This window comes from Catharus ustulatus, chromosome 13 (assembly GCF_009819885.2).
Source record: "Catharus ustulatus isolate bCatUst1 chromosome 13, bCatUst1.pri.v2, whole genome shotgun sequence".
NCBI classification, from domain to species: domain Eukaryota; kingdom Metazoa; phylum Chordata; class Aves; order Passeriformes; family Turdidae; genus Catharus; species Catharus ustulatus.
Window position 1 is genome coordinate 6,082,735 of NC_046233.1, and position 12,080 is coordinate 6,094,814.

Sequence of the window (12,080 nt, forward strand, 5' to 3'; positions counted from 1 at the left end):
CCCATGACCTCGAGTTCTGAGTTCCCTTCTTTATTTGCATTACTGCAGCCCGACCAAGATTGAGGCCTCATTTCATCAGCATCAGGCAAACCAAGACAATACCTACCTCAATTTTATTTACAGTCTAAATAGACAAGACAGACAAAGGGTGGCTGTGGAAACAAAAGCTCTGGAGAGGTGATGTGACATGACCCGGTCACACAGCAGGAGATGAAGAGAGCCAGGAATAGGCAGAGGTTTCCTGACTCCCAGTCCCAGTGATCTATCTATTGGAGCACGTTAATTCTTTCTCTGCCTTAAACTCTGTGACTGGCGTGCCAAATACTGCCTAGTGAGGGGATCAGAGTTCTGGGAAACACATCCTTTGATTGCTAATGCTTCAGGCTAAAAATTCTTGGGTATTTTAATATAAGTTAAAATACAGCTAGCGCCGGAAACTCAGTAAACTTTATTTTGGCATATCTATGTAATTTCAAGTCTCCTGTTTATTTTGTACTGGCTGCATTTCTAGCTTTCATTTCCCACTGATTTTTGAACAGTGTGTTGTATGTTTAGTGAGGATACTTGGTGGTTGGAGTGAGTAGCGTGGGGAGAACCGAAGACTTTGGTGTGCAAGAGGATGGAGTTCACCTGCATTCCTGCAGCAGCTATTGGAAAGTCTTTCTGTTGCTAGCTGAAGAGCCAGCTACTTGTACAGTGGTTTTGATGTCCTGAATGGTAGCAGCAATAATCATAAAGTCACTTTGTGTGATGTTAAAGTGTGGCAGTGAAATCCTTTAATTTATGAAGATCTTTGTGTTTTCACTTATGAACTTTGGAGGTTCATGTCAAATCACTCAGTGCTTGAGCACAGGCTGAGCCAGGGATCTGGTCCCTCTGGCAAGTGTAGGGATGATCAGTTCTGGTGCATGTGTTCTTGTTTTTTGCTTCATAAAATAGCATCTTAGCCTATTGCAGAGGAATGTGTTGAGGAGAAATACATTACCTTAAAAAATGTAAAGTTTGGCTGCAGTAAAAGGCACAGAAATACACGAAAACAGATGGGTTCATGCACCATTGAATGGCTGTGTTTCTCCCTTTTCATTTGTCAACTCGTATTTCTGTGTCAGCTTTACTGTGCTGTGTCTGTAGGATGTTACCTGTTGTATTTTCTCTTTTTGCCTGTAGATCAGGCAGGGACAAGCTCCAACCTGATCTTACTGTGTGGTTAAAAAGAAAAAAAAGTAGTAATGTAATCTGTGGGCAAATTGCACTTTAATTCGTAATTGTGCTATGAATATGGACTTGGCTTTCAAACACACTGAGTTTAAACTGCAGTTTGACTTTTATTTAGATAAATGCCTTTGAGCTCATAGTGAAATGGATATCTGCTGTAGGCTGGTATTGATTTAAAGGTCTCTTGAGTGTTTTAAAAGACAGTAGGGGCTTACAGGACAGTATATTTTAAACTGAGATGCTTGGTTAGATTTTACACTCCCGTATAGCTTCAGTTCTAGGCTCTGTTAAGAGCCAGCCTGTGGTGTTGATTTGGAGAGCATTCTTCCACAGCAGGTATTGGCAAAAAAAAATTGAAGATTTTAGGCAAGATGCAAGGAACTGCCTTTAGAGCTGAAATGATGGGGAATGGGGTGATGTGAGAGCCATCAAATGATTCCCTCGTGCAGGGGAATGCTTTGAGGACTTCCCATAAATGCATTACAAGAGGGCAGGTGATCAATATCTGCTTTTTTAGCTTGAAAGAGGTGTTTATCACTTCCTGCAAAGTTGGTAAGCTATGTAGCCTTTCAAGTCTTGGTATTTGTTAGGCTGCTGTGAGCCTGGATCTCTCTCTGCATGGGCACAGAGTGCAGTGTGTCAGTGTGAGCATCCAAGAGGTATTTCCCATCCATCTGGCACTGCCTTTTCTTTGTGTGTGCCTAACTCCTGGGTCATGGAGCATTGGTTAAAGTTCAGTAGGTGCCTCGGTGACTTAGGTCCTGTTTACCTGTTTGGGTTCCAGACCTGCTTGCTTTCTGTGGGCATAGTTTTAAAGCAAAGAAAAACCCAAACCAGGGAAGATTGGCCAGTTTTCTAGTCAGACTGGCTTGGTGGTATGAATAAGCAGCTCAATGTTTTGAGGGCTTATCTAAAATCAGGCCATGAATCTTCTGGGTTGTGTTCAGAGGTGCAGTAAGAGGGTGTAACCTCCCTGCAGAGGAGGCAGGAGGGTTGAATTTTACCCAGGGTAATATCCGAGAGCAGGGCGTGGAGCAAAGTAAAATTAAAGAAGTCCCCCTCACAATTTCCTTGCAATTTACTGTGGTTGCTTTTCTGCTACCACCCATCAATTTGCCTCCTCCCTCTTTAGATTACACACTCACAGAAACATGCCAGCACTGCATGCAGAATGGTAATTAAAGCACTTGTTACTTTCTGCATCATTAGTCACTTGGTCTTAATTGATCTGATGTGTCCCTAGCTGCAGGTTTGACCTGTCCTGTGTGGTGTGCTGAAAGTGCTTATCTTGGAGGGAAGATTGCTGTTGCACTCTATGATGCTACAGCAGAGCATGGCAAAGATCTTACTTGTGGTTTCTGGAGTTGGCACTTAATTTGCATTATTTTGTCTGTTTGCTGTCCCTAGCAGTCCTTGCAGTGTGTTCCTTCCTGAGGCAGGTTGAGCTCTGAGTGTTTCTAGTCAGGGATGTCCTGCTCTCCCACCAGGCTGCTTTCAGATAATGAAACAACCCATTTGTCATCCACCAGTGCCACAATATGATTTAAATTTAGATTTGGGCTATTGGATAGTTGGAAAGTGTTGGCTGGGGTTGTTGAGGACCAAAGTGTGTACTACTGTATGGTTTGAAAGCTGTATTCACTAATTAAAAAAAAAAATTAGTGATAGACTAATTATATCATCTTGTTAAAAAAATGTAGAATATATTTTATATTTACACATAGTAAGTGTGCATACCTATATATGTGTATTTTGTGTGTAACACACAGTGGTATAAAAAACACTCTGTGTGAATATAGCTATAAAATATTTAGTGGAAGCTTTGTTGATTGTTTCAGTTCAGACTTAATTTGTCAGGAAATATCCTATTCATCTGTGATTAGTTTTGTGGTTGTGAATAACCAATAGTAGAATAATAAATGTAATTGTGTAATATGAAGACAAATTAAAACCACACTAATCTAATGCAAAAGAGGAAGAAGCATGGGGAGAGTTAGATAACATTTTCGTCATGAAACTAAACTCACTCGTGTATTTAGCAGCAAAGTGCTGCTCTCCTGTATAAGTTATCTTTTTTAAAAAAAAAACCCAAAACCCAAACCCTCCCAGTGCAATCCAAAATAATTAAAATGACTCTGTTTTGCTGAGCAGGGTGACTGCAGTTTGCTGATCCCACTGTCTTTTATTTTAACAGAAACCTGAGCTACAACAAGTTGACAGAGATTGATCCTTCTGCCTTTGCAGAGCTGTTGAACCTGCAGGAAGTGTAAGTATTCCTTCAAAGGTTTTAATTGTACTTTGCCAGGGCTGCTTGTGGGCTGTGAGGAAATTATATCTTGTTTCCTAAGACAGTACCTTCCTTTAGCTAAGTTGAATAAGCAGGTCTGACTTGGTGTGGGGTTTTTTCCTCTCTATATTGTACCTGGGCCGCTTCTTTTAAACTAATCAATTAGCAGAACACAACATCCCAATTAAAACAGCAGAGCTGTTATTGGAAATCATTGGAGTTTGCTCCCTTGCTGTTGTGCAATGCTTGGAGGGAGCAGTTCAGCACACCTGCACACACACAAAGCTCCTTGCTGAAAGCATAACCCTGAAGCAAGGCAGAACAGCCTGGATTGTGACACCTGATGCCAACCTAGCCCAAATCTCCCAGGAAACAAAGGTGTAGTGTAGTGGGTAACAAAGCACTTAACTGTGTCTCCTCCTCTCTCAGACATTTGTGCTCCTTTTGGAACAAGAACAAATTCTGTTGGAAGTCTTGATGGAAGGGGTTAAAGCAGCAGAGCTGTGGGGAAGAGAGGAGCTGGTGAAGGTCTGAGGGGCTGTGCCAGACCCTCCTTGCTGGTAAAAGAGACCTGTTTCAGGGAGCTGCAGGTGTTCCAAGCTCCTGATGGCTGTGAAGGCTCAGCAGTTTGACTCAGAGAGGGGCTGCACTGTCAGCCCTTCCCAGGGATTCCTGGAGCTCTGATTTTGGGGTTTAAAAAACGAGAGTGACTGCAGTTGCAGGCTGGCTGAGGTAATGAGCTCGTGTTTGCCTGGTGAATCTCTGGCATGCTTGAGGTTTGGGCTCTGTTTGAAGAGCTACTGATGCCTCATGGGAAACTGAAAAAATATTTCCTTTCAGAAACAATACTGTGCTCTATCAAGCATTTTCTCTTGTCCTGTCTGTTTTCGTTAAGTGTTGGCTCTGGGACTCGTGGAGGGACCAGATCCTGTGATTCTTAAATAGGCAAAGTGGAATTGTCCCTGACTGATGCCTGCTGGATTTGGGCTATGGGGATTAATGTAGCATCTCTCTCCTGGCCTGATTGCCCCTGGCTCCTTCTGTTTACATGAATAGTGGGGACTTGCTGGGAATCATGATTGAGGGAGGAATGAAGTGACTGCTCTGAAATCAGCTCTCCACAATCTTTAAAGAGAAAGTGATGTGGCACACTGCCTGTAGGATCTGCTTTCTCAACTTCTCTTTTACCTGTGGAAAGCCTTAAATTGCTCTGTGCTTAAAGAAGAGAATTGCAGCCCTGATCCCATGAGACTTTATAATTATCCTAACATGACTGTGGCTTAGCAATAGGTTTTATTCATGGAAGTGCCTGAAGGTGTGTAACTTCAGGGAGCATGGGGTGGGAAATGTGTGTGGCTTGTGATTCCCCAGGTAAGAAATTCCCTTGAGCAAAGTGCTGCATGTGTATAGAGCAGGACAAGCCCTGCACTGAACAGTTAAATGCTGTGAAAAGGTGTCAGGGTTTCTGGGGAGATAAGTAATGCAGCCCACAAAGTCATGGGTAGATAAGAGCTGCTTGCTGTGTCAGAAAGGCAGGGTTAGGGAATAGGGAGAGAGCAGAAGAGTGAGTAGGAGGGAAAGGGAGCAGTCAGAAATGGGAGGCTGGAGGGGAGGCAGAGGTCTGGAGCACAGCCTGGAAGGCAGGCTCTGGGAAGTGTGAGGGAGAAGCTCTATTAAAAGCCCTATCTACTAATCTTGGTTGCTTTTGAATAACAGCTAAACCACAGACCACTGAAATAAACTTCATTTCACGAGGAGAACCACATCTATATTACCAGAGCATCTTCTTGGGATTTTTTTTTTTTTAAGCATTTTACAAACATTCATGAAATAAGCATCATGCTGTGGCATGTCTTGAGAGCAAGTCAGTGTTTCTGTGTTCATGCTGTGCTGGGCAAACCAAGGCACCCTCAGGGAAAGAGATTGCCCCAAATAATAGATGCATTGATAAGACCTGAAACCTCCCATGATGCTTCAAACGTGCTGTCTGTGGTTCCTGAGCATTACACAAGGCTTAAAACCCTGTGTGTGTCTCTCCATGTGAATAATTAGTGTGGTGTATTTTGAAAACATTTTGTTTTCCCTTGATTTAAAGAAAATATCTGCAGACCAAAAGATTTAAACTTCATACCTTACCTTCAATGCTCTGCAGTGCTTTACAGAGATTGTGATAAAGTCACAGCAGAATTTACCCTAAACTCTTCTCTTTCCCTGAGTTTAGGCAGTTGTTTGTGGGGTTTGTTTTGGTCACCTTTATGAGAAGCTTTAAAAAAAAAGTTGTAAGTCTGTGTAGGATGAAATTTAGTGGCTCAAAGTGATGCAAAACCCTGTGATCCCACTTGCTCTGAAGTAAATGGTGCAGGCTCAGGGCAGGGGCTGGACTGGGACATTACTTCAGGACACTTGATCTTGCTCTCATCCCCTTTGGTGCCTTCATTTGATGACAATCTCCTGGTGCCCATCCATTCTCATGGGTTGGAGGGATGGATGGAGGGTGCTGCTGTGGGTGCCCTGTGCTCCTTTCTGGGGTTTCCTCAGGTCACAAGGATCATGGAATCCACCAAACTGAAGGTTTCCTGCCTCTCAGGCTTTCCAGCCTCATTGGTAGCAAAGAAAGTGGGAACCACGCTAAAATTCCTCCCCAAACAACTCACCTTTTATTTTCTAAAGTGCCTTTCACTGAAAGCTCTGGAGAGCTGTGCTATTTTTGAGCAGGCTCCATTTCAGCTTGACACCAGCCTGGCAACTGGACTGTAAATATTTTATACGGGTGGCCCCCCCTCCTCTGCCTCAGCATCCAAGAGGGTTTGTGTCGTCAGAGCTGAGGGCTGGGGAAGGAGACTGAGAGTTTAAAGTTGTTGAGGCTGGCTCTTCTGTTTTAAGGGGGTTTTTTCCCTTCTTTTTGTTCTTTTGAATCCTTTACATAAAGAAAAAGAGATGAGTGGGAAATCCCAGGCAAATACAGAGCTTGGCTCTCTCCTCTGTGTCAGCAAATGGTGCCTGTGAGCCAAGAGAGAAAATGAGGTGGGAGAACCACTTCTGACTGATTCCTGCCATGACAGGAGGCTGATATATGAATATCACACTTATGTCAGAGGAGGATTTGATCAGTTGTTAGACGCTGGCTGGTGTCAGAGCTGCTTAACCAGAGCTGACCCAGGCTCCTTCTCCAAAAGATGCTCAGTTAGATGTTAATGAAAACATGCTCAAATAAGCATTTTAAAGCTTTTTCCAGCTTGCTCTGTACCTTTGGAAGCTCTAGACCATGTTGTAATATGAGCAACAGTGAGCTTTTAGTTGCAGAGTGGAGCTCCTTGCTGAATTGCAATGCATCTGGCTTTTTTCCCTTACATTTTAAGGCATGGGTATAATGTCAGAGGCAGAGGAAAGCTTTTATCCCAGCAGTGCTTGGAACTCCTCGTGAAATCAAATATCTTGCCTCCTCTCAGAGGAGCCAGAAGGGAAGTTCTGGGATGAATGTGCCACTGCCCTCTCCCACCTGCCAAAAATAGTGTTAAAGGAAAGAAGAAGAGGAAAAAAAAAAAAACAAAAAAACCAACCCAGCCTGATTTAGGATTGCCCCTGATCGTGCCCCTGTGGCTTAGCACACCTCAGCTGTGCAGCTCTGGGATGCTGTGCTTTGCACCCAAGTTGTGATGTTTTCAGGATCCCCTGCAGAAGAGAAGGCTGCAGTGACCCAGCGAGGCTCTGGAGCAGGAGCAGTGGGATCAGAGGTGGTTTGGGGGTCCTGGGGAGCCAGCCTGTGATCACTGCAGCGAGGGGGAGTGGGCAAAAAGAGTGAGAAATTCAGTAATTTCCAAGCAGCCAGACAAGCGAGTATTACAGCCATTAATTGACTAATTCACTGTACAAACAAGGGCTCCAAAGCAAGGAAGAGCCAGTCCCATGGCAAGGAGCTGGTTTCAGTCAGAAGGGCACTCCAGGCACTCGGGAGGCACCAGGCCCTGCAGGGGACATCTCTGTGCTGGGGGTTCCATTACCCAGGGGCTCTCTGTGCCCCCCAGCTGCTGCAGCAGGGCCCCTGTGTCTGGGGACACTGCTGTCACTGCCTGCTGCTGCCTTGTGGGAAATCCCTCTGGGATTCCCAGAGCTGCTCCTGCTGACCACAGGATATCCCTGACCTGGTGTGGAGGGGGTGAGCAGGGGCTGCTGCTTGGGGAAGGGGTGACATTCCTGTCCTAAGGCACTGGGACACATGGCCTTGGGGTGCAGAAACCTGGGGGCACAAGCTAGTGGGGGGCTGTGGCACAATGCTTTCCTGCCTGGCACTTCAGGGAGTGGGTGGCAAAGGAGGAAAAAACCTTGCTTGTGTAAAGACAATAGGGTGGAACCAGTGATATATATATATATATATATATACTCTCATATATTAGAGTAAGGTGTGGCCATCAGAGGTCCAGACAAACCCCTGGAGATGGAGGCTTCTGTCTCAGTGTCGCATTGCTCCTGTGTGCTTGGGCACTGCTTGATTCCAACCCTCAATTTGTGTTTTTTGCAGGAGACTGGACAACAACGAGCTGAGTGCCATTCCCTCCCTGGGACCTGCTGCCTCCAGCGTGCGCTCCCTCCACCTGTGAGTCACTGCCACCTCCTCCTGGGGCTCCCTCTGGGGTGGGTTAGCTGCCTCTCAGGGGTTCATGGCTGTCACACTCATTCCTGCTGAACCTACATTTTGTTTTTTGGCTTGTTGGCGCCTTAATTAAGGAGCATCTGGAGTAGTGTGATTTGTGTGAGGTTGTGTGTTGTGCTTATGGTCAGTGGTAACTTATGACAGGAAATTCCACAGGTTGAATAAAACTTATTTTTTCTCATCTGCCTTTGGGTTTCAACCATTAGGTCATACTTGTGCTATTAAATTTTACCTTTTCTTTACTGTTCTTTTTTTTCCCCTGGCCCTTTTCTGATTATTTCTTCTTTCCTCTTAAAGCCAGAAACCATTCATCTTGAATCTTTTAGGGAACTCATTCCAGACCTGTTTTTATGGCCTCTTTCAACTTCTTTTTAACACTTTCTTTTGAGAGAGCAGTGATTGTAAAGCATGATCTGCAGAAGGTTTGAAGTTCCTAACTTTGCTTGTTTAGATGACCACAGAAGCATCAGACACCTGAGAGCTCTTGTGCACCAGCCACCAAGGTTCTTGGGTCGATGGTGCTGCTGAAGGGAATAAAATGTTAAAATATCAAACTGTTTAGTACTTAAAGAGTGTGGGTTTCAAAATTATTTTTGCATGTGTCTGCTTGTAATGTGCACTGAGCAGGAATTTTGCTGAGGTATGCACTATACCTCCCAGGTTCCTGGGAAGAGTTTGAAGCTAACAGGGACTCCAGCAAAGTCCTGGAGCAGTTCAGGTGGTGGCTTCCAGCCTGCATGGCCCTGCAGTACTCCTGCAGGCAGGTATCTGTGTTTTCCATGGATTTGGTTCTTCTTATGATGGAAAATGCCTGTGACCACACCACCAGCTGATTGCCCTCTTGCTCAAAAGGCTCTGGCTTACCCTGAGGCAGCCTTGATCTCTTGACTCACTGTGCTACCACGTTTGTGCTGTGCACCAGGGTTTGAAAAAGACCTTCAGAAATCTGATTTATGGATGGAAAGCTTGCATAGAATTTGCCATCCAGGGATATAGTTTTAGGCCCCCCAGATCGGCTTCTCTTTCTCATGAAGTCTATAAATGCTCTGAGTTCCACAAGCCCCCGTTGTTATTTTTGCTATTAATTTAGCTGTTGGCAAAGAACCAAATTGCTGGAGCTTTGGGTTTTTTATTCCTGAAATGAAATAAGCAGTTTGGAAAGGAGGAATAATGACTGGTGGAAGGCAGTAGATTTACAGCTCCTCTGAAATTTCAGAGTGGTGCAGAAGGAAGGAGAAGCAACAAAGCCAAATGATAAAAGGATGGCATTCTGAACAAACCTGCTTAGTATCACTTTCCAGAAATCTGAATTGCTCTCCTCAGCTGCTACACATAAATAACTCTGATAGTGGGATTTGTAATGCTGCTGTCATACTTGTGCAAGAAGGGTCTCTTTGTTTAGCTTGTATTAGAGAATGCCACTTCTTTTCCCTCTTGCATTTCCTTTTAATTTTTATCAGAGATAAAAATAACCTGAAAGATGTTTTTAAAGTACTTGCTTCAATCAGTGTTGCTGACTCACATTGGAATGATTTGCTGAGGAAGTGTTCTCATCTTTGGGAGTCTTTAATCAATTGGTTGGCTTCCTAAAAGATGGTCCTGTAGTTCAACCCTAGGTTAATGGGCTTGATAGGCAAATTGGTGGGTAAAGTTATTTAGCCTTTTGTGATGTAAGGAATCAGATTATATGGTCATACTGGTTTCTTCTGGCCTTCCAATCTGTGAAGTAATAATTGGGGAGTCTGCCAAACCAAACCCAGGGTGAAGACTCATAATGAAGACTTGTGTACTGAGAAACTGGTTTCTGTTTAAGTGTATAGTGTTACAGTGTATTCTTAATCCTAAAGAAAAATAAATACATTTCCTTTTTTTTTTTCAGTGTTTAGAAATGTGTGAAGTGTGTTTACCTCACAAACCTCTGAAGTAGGTTTTGTATATTGCATGTGGTTAAGTATTTCCAAAGGACTGTTAATGTATTATAAAAGCAAGGGTTGTATATTTGTCATTCAAAACAGCCCTTCTGAATGAGTTACTTCATCTCCTGCTCTTCCTAAACAGGAGACCAGACTTCTTCTCCTTTTGGGGCTGGGAGAAAGAATACTGCCAAACTCAGATTTCCCATAAAGTTTTGGTTTTTGGTTTTTTTTTTTTTTTTTAATGAACTTTGCTTTGTATTCCCTGCTTTTGGGTTTTCCATACCTGTCTCCATCACCCAAAACTTGCCTGACCCCACATATGTGAGGACCACAGGCCAGTTAAGCACATATATAAACACGTGAGAATCTGTTGAAGAGAGAATTCTCAAAGCTTTCTGCAAGCCTTTGGATGTCCCAGATGGATGCAGACATAACATATGTATCAAAAATGCTTTGTCCTGATATACTGTTTGGTATATGAAGTTTGGTTCAGTTATTCCTCGAAGAATCAGTTTGTTTGCCTTGCACGCTGAAAATATTGCCAAAGTCGTTCATTTCAGCAAGAGCAAACATAAGGGACTTGATAAGGCTTTTAATAGAACAGAAGGGAAAAATAATCTATGTACAGTTACCAAATAAAGACAGACATTAAATGCAAACATCTGTTAGTGCAAACAAAAGCCAGGAAATTCAGCTGGGAGGGGGAGAGACCGAATCTGGATTCATTCCGAAATTACATCGGAATAGCTGAGAGGAGAACCTTGCCTGAAATTCCCACAACATTTGTAATTTAGTTACAGTTCCTAGACTTGGACATTTGGGAGTTGATGGCAGGATGTTTTCACTGACATGCCCTTGGCTGAGGGTTTCCCATCCCAGTGCAGCTACAGTGTGTTAACTCTGAAGGCTCCTGAGGAGACCCTGTTACCTGATCTGGTGGGGAAAGGGGTGATGGAAGAAACCATTTATTTGCAGAACTTAGTCTGTTTGTATCCAACTAACTTGCATGGAAGAACTCTTAGGCTTGCCAGGTTAAAGAAGCTGCAATCAGCCTTGCACTGGTCTGTTATTATGGATTTCCTACAAACCCCTGAGCAGGCACAAGCTCAGTCCGTACTCTGGGACTGGTCTGCACTGCTGCTGTGTCTATCTGCATGTGGGTAACTGCATCCTGGAGGGATTTTGGGCCATTTGGGCAGTGATGGAGCTGGATCCTGGTCCTGTGCCCTGGCTCCAAGCCTGATTCAGTCAGCATCCTCTGGCACAGGCTGTTGGGCAGCTGTAGGGCTCAGTGGAGAGTGCTAACCAGACCTCTGGAGCAAGCGTGGCAAACAAAGCACACTCTGCCACATCTTTAGCTGGCTGAGAATTAAGGAAGTTAACAGATTAAGCACTTAAAAATAACTTTCATTTCATTCACTGTAAGTCTTTTAAGCCTCCAACCTTTTAGGAACAAAGGGGACGGTGACCCACAGCAGTCAGCTGTGTGTTAGCAACAGGCAGAGCTGTTTGAGATGCTTTGGCCCCATCTTGCTCCGAATAAGCACAGATTATAAGGAACTCAGAAAAGGGATTTTTAGAGCAAAAGAGTGTGAAATAGGATTAGCTGATTCACAAGAAGATGCAGTGACACTGCAGTGTATTTACTGGGGAAAGCGAAATCAATAGGACTACTCTGCTGCCAAACTGAGCAGAAAAGTCTCTTGAAGAAAATCAATCTTCTTTACAGACTCATTAATGTAAAGATCAATTCACATTAAACTGTAATTAAACAGAGAGCTAATAGGAGAAGGGTAAGTGATCTACTGTGCCCCAGGCAAAATATATCATGTAAAATTTGAAAACTAAATACATGGAGAATTGGAAACTGGGAGTGGCAGGGAACATGCTAGGACTGCTTGAAAAAGGGCTGATGAGCTCAGATGCTGGTTGGGGCAGCATGATCCTCATGGAAAGGAGGGTACTCTGCTGTTCCAGTTGGATTTGGGTAAGGCAGGTCAAAGACTTCAGC

General features: G+C 43.9%; 1 protein-coding gene across 1 annotated transcript in view; it reads left to right on the forward strand.

The window, feature by feature from the left end:
* Positions 1-12,080, forward strand: part of LRIG1 (leucine rich repeats and immunoglobulin like domains 1) — an 87,445-nt gene that overhangs the window by 31,628 nt on the left and 43,737 nt on the right. Inside the window, 2 exon segments of the mRNA XM_042779710.1 lie at positions 3,410-3,481; positions 8,022-8,096. Coding sequence (XP_042635644.1) covers positions 3,410-3,481; positions 8,022-8,096 — 147 coding nt within the window.